Genomic DNA, 21,437 nt, shown 5'->3' with positions numbered 1-21,437 from the left:
ACCATGGAGAAATTGTGAATTATGAATTAGAGGTGAGTAAAGGTGAGCTTGTCCATAACTTTCCAATAAGCCAGGAAGTAATAACTAATGCATCGCCCTCTCTCCTTGCAACTCCATTTCAGCATGCATGCAAACAATGAAACATTAATAACCTCCAAACTCAAAAACCCACAAATGGAAGGTTATTTTGGCGTCTTTAGCACCACGGGAAAACAAAGCGTTTCGTAAATAACAACTCAAAGACACTTCCACAGCTCCTGTGGGCGCCGCGCCAACGTTTTCCCCTTCGTGTGTCCGCACTTCAAAGAAGGGGGGGGGGGGAGCTCGGAGCTAGCACGCCTAAAGCTTCCAAGAATAACCACACTGATCTGGAATCATCAGCGCGGTCCCACGGATGCGTGAACATCAATATGCCATGAGAGAGGCTGTCCTCCGATCAGCGGTGCAGCTCTAAGACTCTTTGTGGGTACACGGTCCCAGGCATTTCAAAGGGTTGAGGGAGTTCAGTGCTATCTCTCTCCGCCAGGTAGCCTGACTAATAGCACACTCAAAGCTTCTTGAATGTCAGAGCATCCAGAGCTCGCTTCCTGGAAATCCGGACGGAAATAGTCTGCAAAGTAGTGTATAATAGGAGCCCACAGCTGGAGCTGAAAACAGACCCAGAAACATTTTAAAAAGCTGCGATGCAGGGCAGGGGGACAGGTCACAAGGAGGAGGCCCCGGCAATTTCCTTCAAGGAAGGAAGCAAGGAAGTCACAGGTTTGAAGACACTGATTTGTGAAGGAAATGTTTGTTTAAAAAAACCCTACTGCAGCCAAACAGGCTTCATTATTTTGTCCAAGAATCCCTCAGAGTTCAAACATGGTTTAATTTTAAGATTACTAAATTTTTATGGTTTCAGAGTTAGGATAATAACAGCCGAGAAGCTCCAAGTGGGACATCAGCAGCACAAATGGCTGCTGATACAAAGAGGTGATTTAAGTGTTCACATTGTAAAATGACTAAATCAAGTGCACTCAAAACCTCTTGACAAAAATAAACACTTGATTTTCTATTATATTGTTTCAGAAGTGGGAAAGGAAAAAGGAGCGGCTCACAATGTATGACGTAATCTGTAAAACGTGTTTCAGAAGAATCACAGATTTGTGTTTATTCGTCAGACCTTCATGGCCTCAGAGGAGCATCTTACTGGAAAAGCAAAAGCTGTTCGAACAATGCATTATTATTGATTCAAACTCCTCCCGCGGTTACTGTTGTAGGAAACGTCTGAATGTCTGAATGTCCAAGTAGATCATTTCCACTTCGCATTTCTGTTTTTAAGGGTCCAAGGAAGTGCAGCGTCGGATTTGGTGTGATATGGACACGTGATACGTTCAATAATAAACTTTAATAAACAGACGACCAGCACTGGGACTCATCAGAGTAAGTGCCAGTGTTGATCACAACGAAAGTGATCAACAACAGCGACGACAACTGATTCTCCAGTTTGGGTTTTGTGTACTGAGTCCAACTTCAACAAACCAAAGCCGGTCTTTGCTTTGCTGTGGCTCAATAACTGCAGGTCACTTTTACAGTTTCAGAAAGAAAAGCTGCCTCCAAACAAACAGCCCATTCCAAACAGCCAGGTTTAGAGCAGGCACTGCACTAGTCTTACCATTCACGGTGCATGTATTCTCCACAGATGTCCATTTAATCTGGCTATTTGTTGGTCAGTTTGTAAAGGTCGTAGCTGGAGTCAGTGGTTCAAATCCCTACACAGTTCAGTCATTCACACATACCATTCACACTGCCATGGTTAAAGAGTCTTACTGTATGCATGCTGGCGACTAAAAGGAGTTGGGATTACGTTTTTTTTTTTAAAGCTCAAAAGGGGAGACACATTACAACCAGCATGCAGACACCAAAAACAGTAAAATTGGATTTACACTGAACAAAAGCCGTAGGCTGCTGCTCTGAATTACACTACCCTCTGTCATGGTGCCTTCAGCCCATTAGTTCACAGTCCATGCACAATCACATGGGTTTAAATCCCATTTCACACTGTGCTGTCACATCCCTTTGTCTGGCCCTTTCCTGCCTCCACTCCACATTCAGTGTCCTCCTAAAGCCCTTATAAAATATGTGAACGTTCACATGTGAGGAGATTTGTGTTTTCAGCAGCACAAGTTGCCCTCTGGTTGCAAAATAAAACAAGTACAGTAGCCGCTGAGCAAACAACGACCTTTTTCAAATACAAACAAGTTGATAAAGAAGTGGAAAAAAGAACATAAAGACTGGAAGCTCCAGCGAGAGAGTAATAGGGTTGGGTACCAAATTGGCACCGGTTCCTCCACGGCCAGCACCTACTGCACCAAATCACAACACAGATTCCAGCGCCTCATTGTGGTGCCTGAGCTACGTACTGACATAGTTTCCCTGCTTACAAGCAACATCAAAATCACCAAACATGTCTAGTTAACATTACACTCAAGTCCGGTGCATGGCAACACACACACTACATGGCTCCGGCAGCACAATTGTGTGGTTTTGTTATGTACATTTGTTAAGAGTTTTGCACATATTTATATTTGTATATTTAAGGTAAGTATACTTTAAACGGTTCACATTTAAAATGTTAAGTTTCAACTTCAATTTATCAGCTATAAAAGGCCATTCTTATCCTTGACCCTCATTTTGTGTTTTTTAGTGAAAAAAGTGTTTCTACTATTTCAACAGTATCTATTTAGCATTGATAACAGAAAAAACACAAACGATCCGAAACACTAGAGTAACTACAGGAACTGCCCAAGTGGAACTTACATACAAGTAAGGACAAATAAATGGAGAAGCGTTAACAAAATTGTGTACGCATCATTACAAAACATGCATGCACACACACACACACACACACACACACACACACACACACACACACACACACACACACACACACACACACACACACACACACAGAGGTTGGGCACTGGCTTGACAGCTGATTTCTGCTGCTCTGTTTGTTTTTTAAAGCCTTTCTGCCCTGAGGTCTGGGCACTCGCTTTACTCAGTGCAAAGTAGAACAGACAAGACAAATAAGGCAACAAACACACACACACACACACACACACACACACACACACACACACACACACACACACACACACACACAGTGGCAGCCTCACCAACATAATGCTTTAAACCATCCTTTTACAACAGAAGCACTAATCCTTTACATTAAACCAGATACACTTAACTTCCACAAATACTGGCCACAAAAATCCCTGAGTCCATATCACACTCACACACACCCTCATGTCTATTGTACTTGTGGGCAAATCCACAGAGTAACACCAATCCACTCTCAGACTTCTCTGACATCATGGCATCAGTTGGCAGCTGTTTGTTGCAGTGACCATCCTCCATCCTGCATCTGTCTCCTGTTTGTACTGCTACTACTGCTGCAGCTTGTCTATTAAATGTGCAACCAATAAGTTTCTGTGGAAAACTTGGGTTTATTTTCCGTGCAAAAAGAAGCTCATTTTTGTCTATTGGCACTGCAAACATGTTTTCACCTTATCTGCTATGAGACATTGTTGTTTTTTGGTTTTATAATTTGGGATTTCGGGGGGCATAACATGACAGGGTTGAGTATTCTATCTTGTGTACGGCTCTAGCACCTGAGGCTGGGTGTGGCTGCAGCAGCTTTCATCACCTCTATCGCTGTGAGGACGTTCTGTTGCCTGAAAAGATCCCAAATTTAAATTTTCCAAACAATTGCTCCTGTGGGGCGGTAATGGTGCAGCAGTAATGGTCTGCTCAGTGCGGATGGTATATGAGCAGCCAAAAGGACTCCTGTGATGTTTACTTGTGTATGCTAATCAGTCACACACACACACACACACACACACACACACACACACACACACACACACACACACACAGCGTGCAAAAATACGGAACAAAATCCAGAATTAAATGGTTAACATTCACAGTTATGAAAGATGAAAATTTAGGGGAAAATGCTCAGAATGGTAAAGCTGTATAAGAAATTGGAGAATGAATCATTTGAATCATGTGACAGTATTGAGATCAAATTCCGCACCAATGCAAAATGACTCTAAGAACATGTGTAGAAAAACATCAGTAATACCACTGTTCAGTTAAGGTTGATATCTGCTCATCGTGCCACATTCAAGGTAAATAAGGGTCAAATGGCCCCAATTCAAAACAGATCCAATTGGAAAGAAAAGAAACCTGATCATAAAGGTACCAACCAACAGTCAGACCTTATCCCCGTCCCCTTTAATTCAATCAAGCTGCACCAGATCACACACACTTATAGAAATCAGTTCCCTAGACACCTATCATCTGGCTGCACAAAAAAATTGAATGGGTCTGCACTGTAATATTTGCATAATCCTGTGAACAAACAAACAGATGAAAACATAACCTCCTTGGCAGAGGTATTAAACCCATGTTGTACCTAAAAAGCCACATCCTTCCAGATGTACAGCCTTGAACACAAACTTCTGACAAAATTAAACCGACTAATCAACACCAGCCTGAAGTCTCACGGTTCAAATGCAGCGCAAAGGAAGAAATACTGTCCTGATTTTGTTTGTTTACAATAATCATGGTAATGCTGTGACGCTAATGTGGAAATTATTTATTGATGCTACATCGCTAAACATAGAGTAGAAGTTCCAGACTGTGAATGATATTTCCATATTTCCACTGCCTCCTGTAACTTCCTCTGGACTTTCTTCAGTCCAGAGCAAACAAATCGTTAAAATGTTATTATTGAAGTACTCGTATTTCCATTTACCATCCACCACTTGGCTCTTTGCTGTCTGAGAGGTGAAGAGACTTGGCTCTTAGGTCATATACTTTCGCTGTATGTCTTCAAGTCTGTGATGCACTTTAGTTTCTCATACATTTTGCCTCTCGTTTCTTTCCTCTAATGACTGTAAACCTAATGGCATACTAAAAATAAAATGTGCCTGCAGGGGAAGTTTTTGACTTATTATCCCGTTTTGTCAGTAACGATGAAATAAAGAATCAAAACTTTATTTTTAGTAAAAGGTGAACGGTGTGTCCTGGTGTCATTAGCTGGATTCCCAGAGGCGTTTTTTCCTCCTCATTTGGTGCAGTTGTCTTGGTGTTGCTGTTGCCCTCTTTTCTTCCAGAAAACTCATCCAGCCATGTGAATATAATGGATGAATGTCAGCCTTCCTAATTAAAGAAACAGACAAAGTGACAAGCATCCTGCACTCTGCTGGGGCGAAGCAAAAAAAGAAGATGCACAGCGTTTCTCCGGTGTGTGACATTTAGCACAAACATTCATTATATTATGATTCCTCCTAAGTTTAAAGGTAGTTTGTGGTGAAACTTTCTGCGGTAGAGAGTTTGAACATTTTTTTTCTTGTAATCCATTATGCAGGCTGAATACGCCATCAGAGTTAAAACCAGACTCTGCCTGCATAATACAACTGAGTGATACGTCGTCAGGCTACGGAGGAACAGCGTGGAGAACTTTGTGCTCTGGTGCTTCCTGGCGAGTCAAAGAGTCATAAGTGAAACTTTGACAGCCAGTAAAGAAAAAAAACTGAGGTTGTATGTGAGCCTAAAGCCTGGACTGTCAATGTCAGTGGAAGAAATCTCAAATATTCTGAGGTAGGAGCTTAAATTCACCATCACAGAAGCTTTATGCAGCTCATATGTTTGGTAATTGTCCTTATTTGTCGGTAGTAATATTTGAAGGTTTTAAGTGTTCACATTCTTCATGTTAGCCTGCTGAGTACGACTGTAGGCGACAAAGAGAGGAGGTGTGAGAAAGAATTCAGGTCCAGAGGTTCCTCTCAGTGGGGAACATGAACATTTCTGCTGCAAATCTCTCAGCAGGCAACACAAATTTGTTATGCTCTCAAGTCCCTGAAAACTTCTGTCAAAATATCCAATGGTGGATGGCCCACCATGCCTGGGTTCTCACTGCCACAGAATTCCCCCATGCTGCCTAATTTATCACTGTGTGCCGGCAGCCGTCCTCTCACTCAAACCGCCGCTCCCCGATGACGACGACTGCTCGACTGCAGCTTGGCATTTACAGTCAATGACACTCGAGTGAGGATCTAACAAATCCTTATCACTGAGTTTAACTGTCACTCTGATTCCTCACTGTAACTGCCTCTCTCACTTTATCCATTTGCATAACATAACAGAATCCATCTACTTAAGCTTTGAGGTTCACTTTGCCTTTAACACAAGCTTTTTCTTGGAGTAAGTACTCAAACGTGTCATGGCGCTGTATTGTCGGACAAATGTGGCTCCTCAGCCTCATATCTCTGGTCTTCACTGAGCTACAACCCACTGCATAACATCAGATTCATGTTCTTACACACAGATTTAAACAGATACTGGATCTTTGACAGAAACACTGGCCACACTCTTTACAATCTCATACAAAGCAGCAAGGGGCACTGCTGCCCACAACACAACTAGCCAACAACCACAACCAACCAACTTATTTTATGTTTAAGAAATAAGCAGATTTGAAAGAGGGGATGTGTCAAACTCCACAGCCCTCTCTGCTCCGCCTGAACCATTTAGCTTGTGACAGGTGGCTGATGCATTGTGGTCCCAGACAGGTTTAAGATGTGGACTAATGGATTCTAGAGGGCTGGTGAAAGTTTCTTATAGTGAAGCTGCTACATTGTGGTTGGTCAGTAAAGTGGACAGTATATAAGTCATCATGGCTGCTAAGTGAGCTGTAACAAGTGTTGTGGGTTTGTGTGTGTGTATGGTCTGTGTATACATATATGTCATATATGTGTATATGTAAAACAACTGAGTAATATAGGCTGTTGCCTCATTTTACATCTTGTCTTGTACTTGTCAGGGTTGTGCGATATGGAACACTTAATAAACAGCTAAACGTTTTACAAATCTGAGGTACAACAATTACATACATCATACCTCACTGTGCTTGCACAATACATAAACATTATATCAATATATATTGATCTTTTGACATATTTCTTATTAATAAAAATTATATTAAGATAATTATTGTTATTGTTTTATTGCCCAACCCTAGTACTTTTTACTTGTAATGTAAATGTATTATGAGTTATATTATAATGATGATTTAAAAAATGCATAATTCATAACATTTTACTCTCTTGGGTTTTGACCTTTCTCAGCTGACCCACATCTAAAAGCTTTAGCCGCCTCACACATGAAGGAAGCATCAGTGTACTCGCCCGTGTACATTCGCTGGTACGGTTTAACATCAGTGAGTTTAATTCATGGTGCACTGACCTGTGGCAATTAGCCATGACATACATAGAGTAAAGCCGTATGTACATTTATCTGGCTTTATTTCCATCTTTAACCCTTTTATTTGTGTGAACTGTGTTTATTTCTGTTAATTTAAATATCTTAGAGGAAATAAGGAGGTCACAGTCAGGATTAAATGCAAATACGTACAACTAAGAAATAAACTGCTAGTTTCCCATAATGCCTTATAGGAAAAATACACCAGTATAATAAATGTTAAAATCCTGTTAAATCCTGTTTTAAAGTTTTTCTAAAGCTTGGTTAATCAATATTCTTGTTTATACCAAGTATCAGATGACATTGCGTCACAATAAACACAGAATTAACACTAACTCTCCAGTTATTCTGAGCTGTTTAGCCTCTTTTATCAAATATGTTGTTCTTTCAACAAATGAAGTTTACTAGTTAACTTCGATTCAGGAGCAGGGCCAAGCCCAAACCACACCTCTAGTCACGCTGCGTTTGACTCAGATTCTTCAACCCACCCTCTCCCTTCCCTGGAGAAAGAGAAATAAGAAAATAAAAGAAGAGGGAAGAGAAGAAAGAAACAAAGAAAAAACTGCTTCACTCAAAGTCCATTCATTTCTCCTCAACATCCAATCAATTTCCATTCAAGCCTTTAAATCATATAGAAGACCCTTGCTTGTGAAAAGTTCTGATAAATCCACTCTAACCCCTCAAACAGTAGAGACAACTATAAGAATCCAACCTGAAAACTGTATTTAAAAATCCACCAGCTTACTACTGTGAAACAGAGAGATGTGTGCAACTACTAAATGTGAGGGAGGGTGAGGAGATGGTGTTTGACCCGTATAGGCGGTAGATGACCTGAGGCTGGTGGCGATCCACAATGTCTCCATCTCTCAGGGTTCGCATAACACACCCTCTGCTCTGGACTTCACTTGTGGATGTATTTTCTATGTAGATTCAGGGTCCACGGAGCTGAGCAGAGCTTCACGTTACTAGAGAGCATTATAAGATATGGTATAACAGCCTGGTGCTGTGATTTGACAGGTTGACCTAGTAACATATATAGGTACATGTTACTTACTAGAAACGGTAAAGTGCATTAATCTGCCAAGGCCCAACAGTCCCCTTAAATTCGATCAAGCTCAACCAAATTGCACATACTCATAGATATCAGTCCTCTACATATGCCTGATTTTTTTAGTCAAGGTCTCAGCATTATTTCTTGACAAATTCGCCAAAATGTAAATAAATCTTTAAAAAATGTTTTTTTTTTAAGTGTGAAAAGTAATTCCTGGATCCACCCACTTAATTTATTCTGCTCAAAATTGGATGGGTTCTTTCCTGGCCTATCACATCCTTTCACCAAGTTTCAAGAAACTATATTTTTGCATAATCCTGGAAAAAAAGACAAGATAGCAAATAAAACATCACATTACCTCCTTTGCCGATGTAAAAACATCAATGATCCCTCAACAACACCACAACCGTGAATCCAGCCATCATTCATTTTTATTGTATGATTTCCCACATGTCATAAAGACCGACTCACACCACAGAGTTGTTATTTCAACCTTCATCGACTAAGGGAAGTCTAGTTATGGACATAACTAGACTATGGAAAATTTATTTTCCATTCAAAATGCTTCACACATTCACATCTTGGAGTTTGCCTCTACGACCACGATCTTTTCTGCCGGACACTCAAACAGCTTTGCTTTGCTCAAGGGCACCTTGAGCTGATGTTGTTGGGGGTGCCAAACTAAAATTACTTTTTTTTCATGACTTAACTCAACCAGCTGACCCTAAAGCCAGCGTCATGTGTGTTTATGTGTGTGTGCTTTAACTCCTGGCAACACACTCTATGCTCCATAAATATGGGTATTATCCTGAGAATCAATAGCCTGGAACTAAAAGTACCACAGAGAGAACAGAGAGAAAGAAGAGATGGAGAGTAGCAGAGAGGATGGGAAATGGGAGACAAAGAGAGGAAGCAAGGGAAGAAAATGTGAAAGAGTGAGGAAGCAAGAAAGCAAGAGAGGCAGACAATAAGGAAGAGCAGAGTCCCAGCACTCTCTGGCATGCATAGATATTATTCATTGAACAGACATGAATACACTCTCAAGTGCAATGCTTTGAACCACCTGAGAGTGCACACACACAAACACACACACACATTGATGAACACACATGACACAAGACTATGTGCAAGCACAAATCATGCACAGAGAAAATCTTTCTGCTACAAGGAAGTATTGTTCAAACACACACATACAAGTCAGACGTGTGCACGTCTGCAGAAACACACACAAATACACAACACACTCGTGAATTCATACAGACACAAATAAGGAGAGAAGAAACCAGGAGAGGGGAAAGAAGGAAGGAGGAGCAGGGTTGAAAGGAACAGGCCATGGAAGAGAAACAGCCCGTGAGAGTTATGTGAGGAATACAGGGAAGTACCATGTGAAGGGAAAGAGTTTAGGCAGAGAAGAATGGATTACTGAGTGTGGACGGAGGGAAAAGGAGGAGAAAAAGAAAGAGGAAACATCATATGACTAAATAATATACAGCGGCATGAGGTGAAGAGAAAGAAGGAGAAGGGGGAAAAAAAGAGTAAGGCAGATGGGAATATAGAAGAAATGGAAAGCAGGATGAGGAAAAAGAAGAGAGAGAAATTCGAGGAATAAAAGAGAAATATTAATACAGCCATCCATCCGAGCATCCACAGACGGGTGGGATAAAGGAGAGGAAGAAAGTGATGGTTAGAGGAGGGACGAGTAGTCCCAGATAACACACAGCACACAATGAAAGTGACAGCAGTGCTCCGAGCCTGACTCTGGCTGACTGTTGTTTCATTATAATCTCATAACTGTCAAATCCTGGAGCAGAGGAGAGAGAGAGGAGGGGGAACGAGCGAGCGGTCGAGGGAGAGAGACAGACACAGAGAGAGAGGAGGGAAGGAAAGGGTGAGAGAGAGAGAGAGGCTAAGAGTAAGAGTGAGAAAGGTGACAAAGTGGCACACGCAAAGATACATACATACAGTTCAATGTATGCACTCACACACTCACACAAACATGCACACACGTACTCACTCACTCTCTTATTCACTCGCTCACTCACACAGTTTTTATTCTGGGAAAGGTCTTAAAGAGGAAACAAAAACAAGTAATACATTGTCATAGCGTTTGTTAAGTTAATGAACTCAGATTTTCTCAAAACTTTTTCTCAAAACCTGTCTTTAGAATAAAGTAGATTCCCCTGTAGAAATAATTGCACAGGTTGTGTTGATGTTGGACTGGAGTTTAAATTATGAATTTCATGTGCTTCTATTGTTCAGGCTTGTGGACTTTGGCTTTTAAGCCCCTCTTCCTAATGTCCAACTCCCAGGCTCACCCCTTTCCTTCCCACCCCCTTACCCTTTACCTTTCACCCAAAAATAAACCTTTCACCCCCACCCCCCACCTGCATGTTATTCAATGCAAAAAAGTAAATAATGTAAATAATTCTTATCATATTATTTCATTATATATAATTTCATATCCTTTTCTAATGTATCATTAAATAAATATAATTACACATTACATCAGCCTGTGTCTGTCTGAATAAAGATACAGGATTCATGGCTCTGATCAATTACTAAGGAATTGGTTTGGTTCTTACTATTTTGGTTCTATATTTCTTATTATTTTATTGTTTCCACCCCTGTGTGTGTGTGTGTGTGTGTGTGTGTGTGTGTGTGTGTGTGTGTGTGTGTGTGTGTGTGTGTGTGTGTGTGTGTGTGTGTGTGTGTGTGTGTGTAATCAGATAACATCTTGATACTGGTGTCTATGTAAATATTGTCTTTGTCACTTACTCACTAACTTATTCATTTACTTATTTGGTAACTGACTTCACTCGCTTGATGGGTACCTCACCGACTCCATTCGCTCGCTCGTTCCCTCCCTCCCTCACTCCCTCCCACTGACTCCCTCACTCACTTACTCCCTCCTTCACTCACTCCCTCACTCAGTGTAAATAGGGTAGCAGGTCACACACAGTCCCATGCCAGCTCTCATCCATTACAGCTTCCTGACAGAATACAAGCCGCACTAACCACGCCTTCAAAGCAACAATGCTGCTCTCGTTTTTTTTTTTCTTTTCCCTTATTTGTCTTCTAAAGCTTTGATCATTGACAGCAAAGAGGTCTGTGGAGCTTTTAAGAAGCCTTTATCCTAAAGCTGAAGCCTGGAAATGCAAATAAATAAGCAGCAACATACATCTAAAAAAATAAATTAGAATAGAATTCATTCCAAAATGTCAAGGTACTGTTTTTTAAATAAACATAGGCCTACTCATTGGATGGGGGAAAAAGAGATATGACTATTTCCTTGTGTTGTTGACATAGTCTCAAAACAACTTGTAATATGAATTTAACATTGAGCCAAGAAATTATTTTAATTAATTATTCAGTAATTACTCAGTGTATGACATGAACAGCACAACAGCTCGTCATTATGCTGTTGAAGCTTGCCAGTTAAGATAAGATGAAGGATCCTGTGAAACTTGAATTTTCGGGGTAAAATTACATTTTTTCCTGGAAAATCAAACTGTGTTCCTCTCCATAATGTGCCATGAGTTTACACTGTCCCATTTCATTAGGAAATATATCACATTTGCAAACTAGAAGGGCACTCGGAGAGCACATACATCTGCCAGGGCTGAATGGCCACTTTATCATAATATTGCATATACGTGTATTGAGATCAGATTCAACTGGATCACTATTTGGAACCGTACCAAATTTCCCCTGTTCATTGATATTATCACCCCACACACGCTTGATTTGTTTCATAAAGATCTCTGCATTATTTCTTGACAAGTGATCTAAGATTTTGAAAAACGGCCTTTCACAAAGTTAAAGAAAGGGAAAAGATATTCCTGAATCCATCCCCTGAATCAAATCCGCTCCAAAAGTGAATAGGTTGTTCATTAGCTTATACTACAACCTTTCAACAAGTTTCAAGTTCAGTGGTTTTTGTGTAATCCTGCTGACAAACAGTAATGAAAACATTACCTCCTTGGCAGAGGTAATAATGGTTGCTTATCTCTCTTGTTACTGCTGTTTAGTAGCATTGATATTGAATATTACCTGTTGTGTACAAAAAGTAACTGAGATTATTTGAGGTTTGCATCGGTAAGGACTTAGTTTAGATTTTAAATCACTTTTGATGGGGTTAGAAAATATACGTTTTACTTATTGTTAAGAATAAATACACCACAGAAGTACTGATATAATCGAATGAAACATCTAACAGCCCGTGACAGCAGATATCTCAGAACGAACTGTTTCCCTCCTTGTTTCTCAATTTAATATGTATTTCTTGAACAATCCTTAATACTTTAGGCAACTTGGCCTGCACTTCACTCAGATCATCTATCAATCAATTAATGTGACTGGTACTGGTACTGGTACAGCAGCATATCTCATGAACTGGCATCATGCTGAATGATAATTTGATTGAGAAAAATACTACTAATTACCCTGACTTATCTCACAGTGCCTTCAAACTGAAACATGTATTAAATCTGTTTCTTCCCCTTACACATTTCCTCCCTCCTCTCTACTGTCATTCTTCTCACACAAACATCCACATTCACACACTAAGCATTACCCTTTTTCTTTTCCTCATCCTTTTTTCATACACTCCTCACCTTTTCTGTGCTTTAAGACGCCAAGTCACCAATAACATAAATCTCCCTTTTTTTTTTCACATGCTTCCAAGTGAATCTCACGTAAGTAACAGGTCTGTCACTCTCACAGTCACATGCTCACACTCCCATGAGCTCCTTACAGGACTGTGCAGGTAGTAGATTTACTACACACAGGTAACAAATCTAATTTTCTTCCTCTTTCTCCCTCCCCTCATTAAATTGGCTTTCTCTCACACACACAATCTGCAGAATGTGTTTCAAATTGTTTTTAAAACTCATTCATGCACACAAGTCAAGAGAAAGAGACAAAAAAAGAAAAGGCAGAAGCAAAGCCCACAACTCAACCAAATATCATCCAGCCTTATCACTCTCCTTTCTCACTCACAAACAAACCTGTAGAGTCAGAGTCCTTATCTTCACAGTATTTGTTACAGTCAATAAAGCTACAGGTGAATCTAAACTGACTACACACACACACACACACACACACACCCTCTCATTTTCCCCCTCCATGGTCTCTTACCCGTGACGGTGATCAGCATGGGTGCCACCAGAGGTCTGTTGTTATCCAGTTTTCGGCTCAGTCGGATCTCTCCACTGGTGTGATTCAGGAGCAGCAGGTGAAGCTCGTTCCCCCTGTCGATGGTGTAGTACAGCCTGTCTGACACATCAGGGTCGTGGGCGGGTACCCTCCCAATCACCCCGCTGGGGAAACTGTTGGACCGGTTGGACACGAAGTTGTTGAAAATGATTTGAAAGTCCTGTAGCGTGGGCTCATTGTCGTTCTGGTCCAACAATCGGATCCGTACAGTGGCCCTGCTGACTAGAGGTGCTGAGGTGGCCTGGACCACGATGACATACTCATTGCGGGCCTCGTAGTCGAGATCAATGAGTGAAGTGAGCTCCCCAGAAAAGATGTCCATCTGGAAGATTTCAGGGATGTTACCCTCCACAATCTGGTACATGATCTGAGCGTGTGCGCCCTCGTCCGGGTCAGTGGCTGTGATCTGGGCCACCACAGAGCCCACTGCACTGTTCTCCTTCACTAGAACTTCAAAGTCATCAGCTGGGAAAACAGGGGCATTGTCGTTCACATCCAGAATTGTTACCTGGATGTGGACAGGCGTCCGCTGAGGTGGAATGCCGCGATCTACAGCATAGGCGGTGAGTTCATAGAATGGCACACTCTCACGGTCCAAACGCCTGACAGATCGCACGATCCCAGAAGTGGGTTCAATGGTGAAATCTCCATCACCGTCCTCGCCGTTTTGGAAGGTGTACTGAACACGTCCATTAGCGTGTGCGTCGCGGTCAGTGGCTGAGATTTGGAGGACACTGGTGAAAGGAGGGGCATCCTCGCTCACTGTTCCCTGATACCGGGGGCTGAGGAACTGAGGTGAGTTGTCGTTCACATCATTGACGTTCACCTCCACGTATGTAGTGTCAGATTTCTGTGGTATGCCATTGTCTTTAGCTGTTATGGCCAAAGTGTAGGTCATCTGGTCCTCATAATCGAGCTCTGCCTGGAGTGTTATGGCCCCTGTGGATGGGTCAATGCGGAATTGCGGGATATTATCCTCAAGAAAGTATGTAATTCGAGCATTTTCACCAACATCATCATCCGTGGCGCTGATCACAACCACAGTGCTTCCAGGTGGCCGGTCCTCATTCACACTAACAGAGTAGTGGGCGCTCTGGAATACAGGCCGATGTGTATTGGCATCTGTGATGTTGATGTGCACTTGACAGGTGTCGTGCAGCGTGCGGTCTGAGGCGGTGACTGTCAGGACATAACGCCGCTCCTGTTTGTAGTCCAGCGGGAGGGCTAAAGTGAGAAGTCCAGACCCTCCCGCTGTACTGATGGCAAAGCGGTTTCTGGTGTTTCCTCCTGTTATCTGATAAGTCACTGCACTGTTGACATCACGGTCCACAGCTGTGACTATCCCTACACTGGTACCAACCACAGCATCCTCATTCAGACGGGAATAGTACTCCTTCTGGACGAACTCAGGGCGGTTGTCGTTAACATCCATCACTGTGATTGTAACGCTTGCAGTAGCAGAAAGAGGTGGCATGCCATAATCCCTGGCCTCTACGCCAAAGAAATAGTGCTCTACAGATTCTCGGTCGAGGATGGAGCTGACAGTTACCCAGCCTGTTGCAGCGTTGATCGTGAATGGTGTGTCAGAGCTGGTGCCAGTTAACCTGTACTCCAGACGGGCGTTATCAGCAGAATCTGTATCGATGGCCTGGATGTGGAGGATAGAACTACCAACTGGGGCGCTCTCGAGCACAGACGCCTGGAATGGTGTGGAAACAAAGATTGGGGGGTTGTCATTGACATCTGTCACCTGTACACTCACAATCCCAGTGTTGTTTGAGAGAGGTGGCCGGCCATTGTCCTGTGCACGGACACGCAGGGTATACTCCCGTTCAGACTCGTAGTCTAGTGGTGCCACCACCTGGATCTCACCGGTGACACTGTCAATGGAAAACTGGCCACGACTGTTACCGCTGATGATATTATAGTGAACAGCAGCGTTACTGTCCTTGTCACGGTCTGTAGCACTCACACGGAGGATCTCAGTGTGAGGCCTCATATCCTCTTTCACTGCCACCACATAGCGCTTTTCACTGAACTGTGGCACATTGTCATTTTCATCCAGCACGGTGATGAAAACTTTGACGTTGGCGGAGCGTGGGCCCGGGTCCTTCCCTTGGTCGCTGGCCTCCACCTGGAGAGTGTAGTGCTCATTTGTTTCCCGGTCCACTGCCCCACGGGTTGTGATGAGGCCAGAGCGTGGGTCAATCTCAAAGGCCGATCGTGCTATTACAACCTTGTCACCAACAAACCGGTAACGAATATTGGCATTGGATGGGGAGTCTGAATCTGTTGCTCGAAGCTGTAAGATGGGATAGCCTTCCTCTACATTCTCCCTGATTGTCTCCCTGTACTCTGTCTGTTCAAATATAGGAGCATGGTCATTCCGGTCTGAAACGGTAATGGCCACCATTGTGGTGCCAGAAAGGCGAGGGGAGCCATAATCAGTCCCTGTGACCCGGAAGTAATGCAGATCCATGTGTTCTCTGTCAAGAATCTGAGTGGTGGTGATGAGACCTGTGTCTGGGTGGATGTGGAAATAGTCAGACGAGCGACTGTTCATCAGCGGGGCAATTGTGTAGCTCACTCTGCCTGCATCTCCTGGATCTTGGTCTAAGGCAGACATGACAATGACTGAGGTGCCGGGTGGCTGGTTCTCAGCCACTTGTACTTGGTAGTTATACAGGGAGAAATGGGGGTGTCTGTTGGCTGCGCGTCGAGAGCGAGGCCACGGCATCAGCATCTTTCTCTGCCTCTCTCCCTGCGAGGTTTCATCATCTGCTATTATTATCAGCCGTTCCAGACTCCTCTCTCCCCTTGAGCTGTGCCTCCCTTCATCCTCTTCCTCCCTCTCCACCTCTCCCCCTGCGTGGCTTTCATCCGCCTGGCTCTCTTTCTTCTCTCTTTCCCTATCTGGCTGTGTGATGCCGGTGGTGCTACTGCCCCTACCCTGACCCTTCCCTTCCTCTGCCTCTCTCTCCTCTGCCTGGCTTGCCTTTGTTATTCCTCTCTCCCAACCCTCCTCCTCCTCTCCCCCTGGATCTCTCCCTCCCATCAGCCGCGCCTCTCTCTCGCCCTCCCCCACCTGTAATTTTCCTCCCCCAGTAGCAGCAGCAACAGCAGCGGACCCCTCTGAGCCCTCTCCCTCCCACTCTCCGTCCCTCTCCCCCTCGGCCCCCATCTGCTGCCTATCTGACTGTCTGACACTTCCAAGCTCTAATGGCACTTGCTTACCGGATTTTAATTGCACATGTGCACGGTCCTTGGATGAACAGTCGGTTGAGAGGCTGTCGGGGCACCCTGTTTGGACCCTCTCCCACGGGTCCTGCTGCTGTGCTTGACCATCCCATTGTAAGGTTTCCATTTCGGATTCAAGATTGTTTCTTTCTATCTCTTCGTTGTTGTTGTTGTTGTTGTTGCTGTTGAATTTGCTCCAGAGAAACACCCGCACAGAGTCTAAGGGAGCTGTCCAATGTGCTGAAATCACGTTCTCCGCAGGCAGGGGATGAGGTTGACTTTGAGAGTCATTGTGCCATGTGGTCAGATTTGCTTTCGTGAGAAGACGTGGCTTGATTGCAGCTGCAGAGCGAGACGTGGCTGACACAGCACTTGGAGATTTAATGGAAAACTCAGCAGGCGAGAAAAAGCCTGAGTCACCGGCAAGCTCTGTCTCAGAAGTTGCTGTCACTGTTTCAGCAGACAGGTGAAGCGGTTGGGATAGTTTTGCACTTTCTGTATAATCATGAGTGGGTGTATTGGGAACAGGGACAGGGTATTTTGATGCAATATCCGGATATTGGCTGTTCGCCTCGGTGATGCTGCTGGGGGTAAATTGGATGGGGAGATTCCTTTGAGCTATGCCTCCCTCTGGGACCATAAACTCTGCTAAATATCCATCCCCCATTTCTATTCTGTCCAAACAAATGCTGCAACCACCGGGAAAGCCCCTGCTCTCTCCCTGGGTTTGGCTGCCCTGCCCTCTTTCTGGTGCTGATTTCCCATGCCGAGGCTCATTATCAGCCCTACATAGGTTTGGGGGAAAAATTGGAAAAGCCAAATCATTACAGGGATAATTAGATAAATGAATCTGTTTGTTGCCTCGGTTCATCCCCCCTCCACCCATCCCCTCTTTCTTATCGTCCCTCCCCTCATCCCTAATAGTGGCATATTTATATCCAGCTTTTGCATCATGGAGAGGGGGCCCACAACCTTCTAGGTGTCCCCTGGAACCGGGGTTAATCACTGTTCTACACCTGTTCTTCTCCTCCTCATCTCCCCCACTTCTCACCTCCTTATCCCTCATGCACCCAGTCAAACAGCTATCATCCCCCCCCTCTCTGTCGCTGCTGGGATCGATAACATTGTGCCTACCCAAATGAGAACAATTACTGGCCCTGCTGTCCACGCTGGCTGAGCCCCCATCATCAGCCTTGTTGTTGTTGCCCTTCCTGTAACCTGGATATGGCTCAATTTCCTGTGTGCAGCCGGTCTGAGAGGAATCACAAGCTGGAAAATGACACACGTGGTCCAAATGTGATCTCCGATTACGGTCTGAATCCTTGGTGAAACGGGGGTTACATGTAAAGGTGTAGTTTGAAGCCTCAGCATGTGGCGAGCTGTATCCAGAAAGAGCATGAATGCAACAAGAGCAACTGGTTGATGGGGGGCCAGGTGAGGGGTTGTCGGCAGAGAGGGGCAGTGAGGACCGGTGGTGATGCTCACGTGTCGGGGACCAGCATGTACCAAAGATCCTCCTCACCTCAGGAGCCCTCTCCGACCACTCTCCCCATCTCCCCCCGCCACTTCCGGGTGCCCCGCGCAGGCCAGAGGCGCGCACAAAGGCTCCTGCGGCGCCACGCTTAGCGAGGTGTGGCCTCGACGCCGGCCACCGTTGCGCACACGCTCTAGTCCTTTGTACTGCCCGTTTTTTGCCGCTCAGAACCGGCGACGAGGTGGAAGCAGGTGAAGCGAGAGGGGAAACAACGCCCTTCCTCCCCATCCTCCCTCTCTCCACTCCCTCCCCTGAGCCGACGCCATCTGAGCCACCTGGGTGGGGAGGAGGAGGTGGCGGTGGTGGTGGTGCTGATGCCGGTGGACCGTCTCCACTCCCCCAAACCGTCCCGACACGTTTCAGTCTCTCCTTCCTCGCCCCATCATCCCGGTGATATCCTGCCGGCGTCTCTCCTGCGCGCTGCGCTCCAGAGCATCCCTCAGTCCGCTCTACGGTGCACCTGCGCGGGCGGAGATCCCAGCTGCCCCTCGGCGTCCCCCTTGCTCCCTCGCACCGCTGTTGCTCCTGGCTGACTTTACCGGCGTCTCGGTAGGACAGGCCGGGGGTCCATGGGTTGGAAGCCCCTCCTGTGTTCCCCGTCCCCGGGGTGAGGGCGAACAAAGGGCCGAGAAGAAGCAGGTGGAGTGCCAGAGACGAGAGCAGCAGCGGGGTGAAGCCCGGTAGCGGTGCAGCCATTTAGTCTCTTCCTTTCTCTGTCTCTCTCCTCCTTTCTCCTTCTTCCACCTCTGCCTATTCTCTTTTTCCTTCTCGCCTTCCCTTCTTTCCCGTCACTTCTCTCTTCTCTCTCTCTCCCGCCGGCACCGCCCGACACCTTCCCCCAGGCTCCCCCGTCTCTCCGTCGGCCTGGAGAGTTGGCATCTACCCGCTGTGGTCCGTGGAGCTGGAGGTCTGAGCGTTAGGAGCGGGGCGGCAGCAGCAGCATCTCTCCTCCCGTTCATTCACATCCAACATGGCTCACACACTCACTCTGACTGGCTGGCTCACACACTATCCTTCAGTGTGTGTGTGTGTGTGTGTGAGAGAGAGAGAGAGCGAGTGTGTGTGTCTGTTATGTGTGTGCGCTCCGCAGCACAGCCCGGTGGTACAGGCTACTATCCATCCACACACACACAATCACACTCTCCTCCTCTCTCCTTTTTTCACCCCTCCCCCTATTGCTTCCATCTCCTCTCTCTCTCTCTCTCTCTCTCTCTCTCTCTCTCTCTCTCTCTCTCTCTCTCTCTCTCTCTCTCTCTCTCATTATGGGTGGCTCCGGTGCACAGGGCTGTTACGCAGCACCCGCGGCGGCAGCCATATCCACAACTGGAATAGGACCTGGAAGAAGGGGGGGGGGGGGGGGGGTAGCCTGTATCTTACAAAATCACAGCGTCATCACCATATCATCTGAATAACCATCACTTCAAACAGCCCCGCAGGTTTGTCACCCCTCATGAGGGTTATACACACAAACAGCACTGCTGCTGATTCCTAGAAATGACACCACACATGTACCATTTGGAAGAAAATGAAATGATCCAGCAGTGGGATATGGGAGAAATGCAACAAAACAAAAAAATTCCTGGAAACTTTTCTCAGAGTCAATTGTGACAAAATATCACAATCTATTATGACAAACTATTTGTTTATTTCTTCTTTTATATACGCTCCAGCTCATCAGCATAACTAAGGGCTATGGATTTACTTGTTATCGTGATATCATCTGATGTCAAGCTGCAGCGTTCATGTTCCAGTCAGTGTGAGGTAAAAGTAAATGACGTCATCTCCCGTAGTATCACCGATGAGTAATTCACACACACACAGAGAGAGAGAGAGAGAGAGAGAGAGAGAGAGAGAGAGAGAGAGAGAGAGAGAGATACTTCATCGTAAAAAATGTTTTTTCTATGGCAGGATAAAATAGCCTATAGGCTTAATAGTTCCATGGGGATTCATATATTTGCTGTAGTAGCCATATAGCATCCCACTAAAATCTATTATAGGATTACTGTGATTCATTTCACTGTAAGGCACATGCGCGCAATCCGGCAATCATCCCAATTTAACACTAATTTGCGCATGGCTAAATGGGAAGATCCATTTCCTGATACTTGTTGCAACAAAAAAAAATTACATTATGCAAAGTAGGCTACAAATTCCCTCCAACATCCTCTCTCGATCTCTTTCTCCTATTCAATACCAATTTATAATGCCGGCTGGGTGGTGCAGTTTTTCTAATGACACGCCTGGAATTGAGAGTGATTTCCTCCCGTGGCTGATGGGTGGAGATACACAACAAGGCGTGTCAGTCGGGGACGCCGCGCATCAGCGCCCGGAGAGCTGAGGAGCGGTAGTCACAGACCGCCGCGTGACCGTGCGCGTGAATGTGCGCATACACCCCCCCCTCCACATGGGCTCGTGCTTTCCCCTCGGTCTCTGCTGATTGTGTGCGTTTTTGTGCGTGTATGATTTGTATGGCTCCAGGGGAACAAATGTCCTCAGCGATAGAAGGAGGGGGAATCCTCCAGACTGGGAACATCATTTAATTTCTCATTTTCTTTAAAGGGGCTGATTAAGGTTTTCTGTGACTAACTTAAAATGATAGGACCAACCTTAAACTGCAGGGTTAAGTTTAAGGTCAGTGTTTGGAGCAGGTGGAGGAAGATCTCTAACATTTCACTTAAGAAAAGGTACAAATAAATAGACAAAATGTTCCACATTTACTTTTCTACTTGAGTAAAAGTAAGTAAGTACTTGCTTTTAATTATACGCACAAAATGAAAAGTAGAAGTACTTGCTTAGTGTTTGCTATTCCCTATAATGCTACTGCATCATTATGGCAGAGTCTTGGTGGTGGTGGTTCTTCACCAGTGATGCTGCTGCTGCAGGAGGCGGGGTCTAACTACCAGCTGTGATTGGGTCAGTGGATCAATCCCCCCCTCTCTAGTGATTCGTTAAAAAAAATATATAAAATGTTATTAAGTAACACAATGCATTGTGAAATGTAATGGAGCAGACAGATATGTCATGGAGTAAAAGTGAAAAGTACCTGAAAAAATATCTACTGAAGTGAAGTACACATGAAAAATGTACTTAGGA

At 44.7% G+C, this 21,437-nt stretch overlaps 1 protein-coding gene across 4 annotated transcripts in view; it reads right to left on the bottom strand.

Annotated features, from left to right (window-relative positions):
* Positions 1–19,451, bottom strand: part of celsr3 (cadherin, EGF LAG seven-pass G-type receptor 3) — a 102,504-nt gene extending 83,053 nt beyond the window's left edge. For all 4 annotated transcript variants that reach the window (XR_004614416.1, XM_034590563.1, XM_034590565.1 and 1 more), the window contains exon 1: positions 13,496–19,451. Coding sequence is in view for 3 of the 4 variants with exons in the window: in XM_034590563.1 (XP_034446454.1) it covers positions 13,496–19,040 (5,545 nt within the window). In the remaining variant the exon portion in view is untranslated. The remainder of the gene's footprint in view (positions 1–13,495) is intronic.
* Positions 19,452–21,437: the final 1,986 nt, after the last annotated feature.

Source organism: Hippoglossus hippoglossus, chromosome 7 (assembly GCF_009819705.1).
Source record: "Hippoglossus hippoglossus isolate fHipHip1 chromosome 7, fHipHip1.pri, whole genome shotgun sequence".
NCBI lineage: Eukaryota > Metazoa > Chordata > Actinopteri > Pleuronectiformes > Pleuronectidae > Hippoglossus > Hippoglossus hippoglossus.
This window is presented reverse-complemented; position numbering and strand designations above follow the sequence as displayed.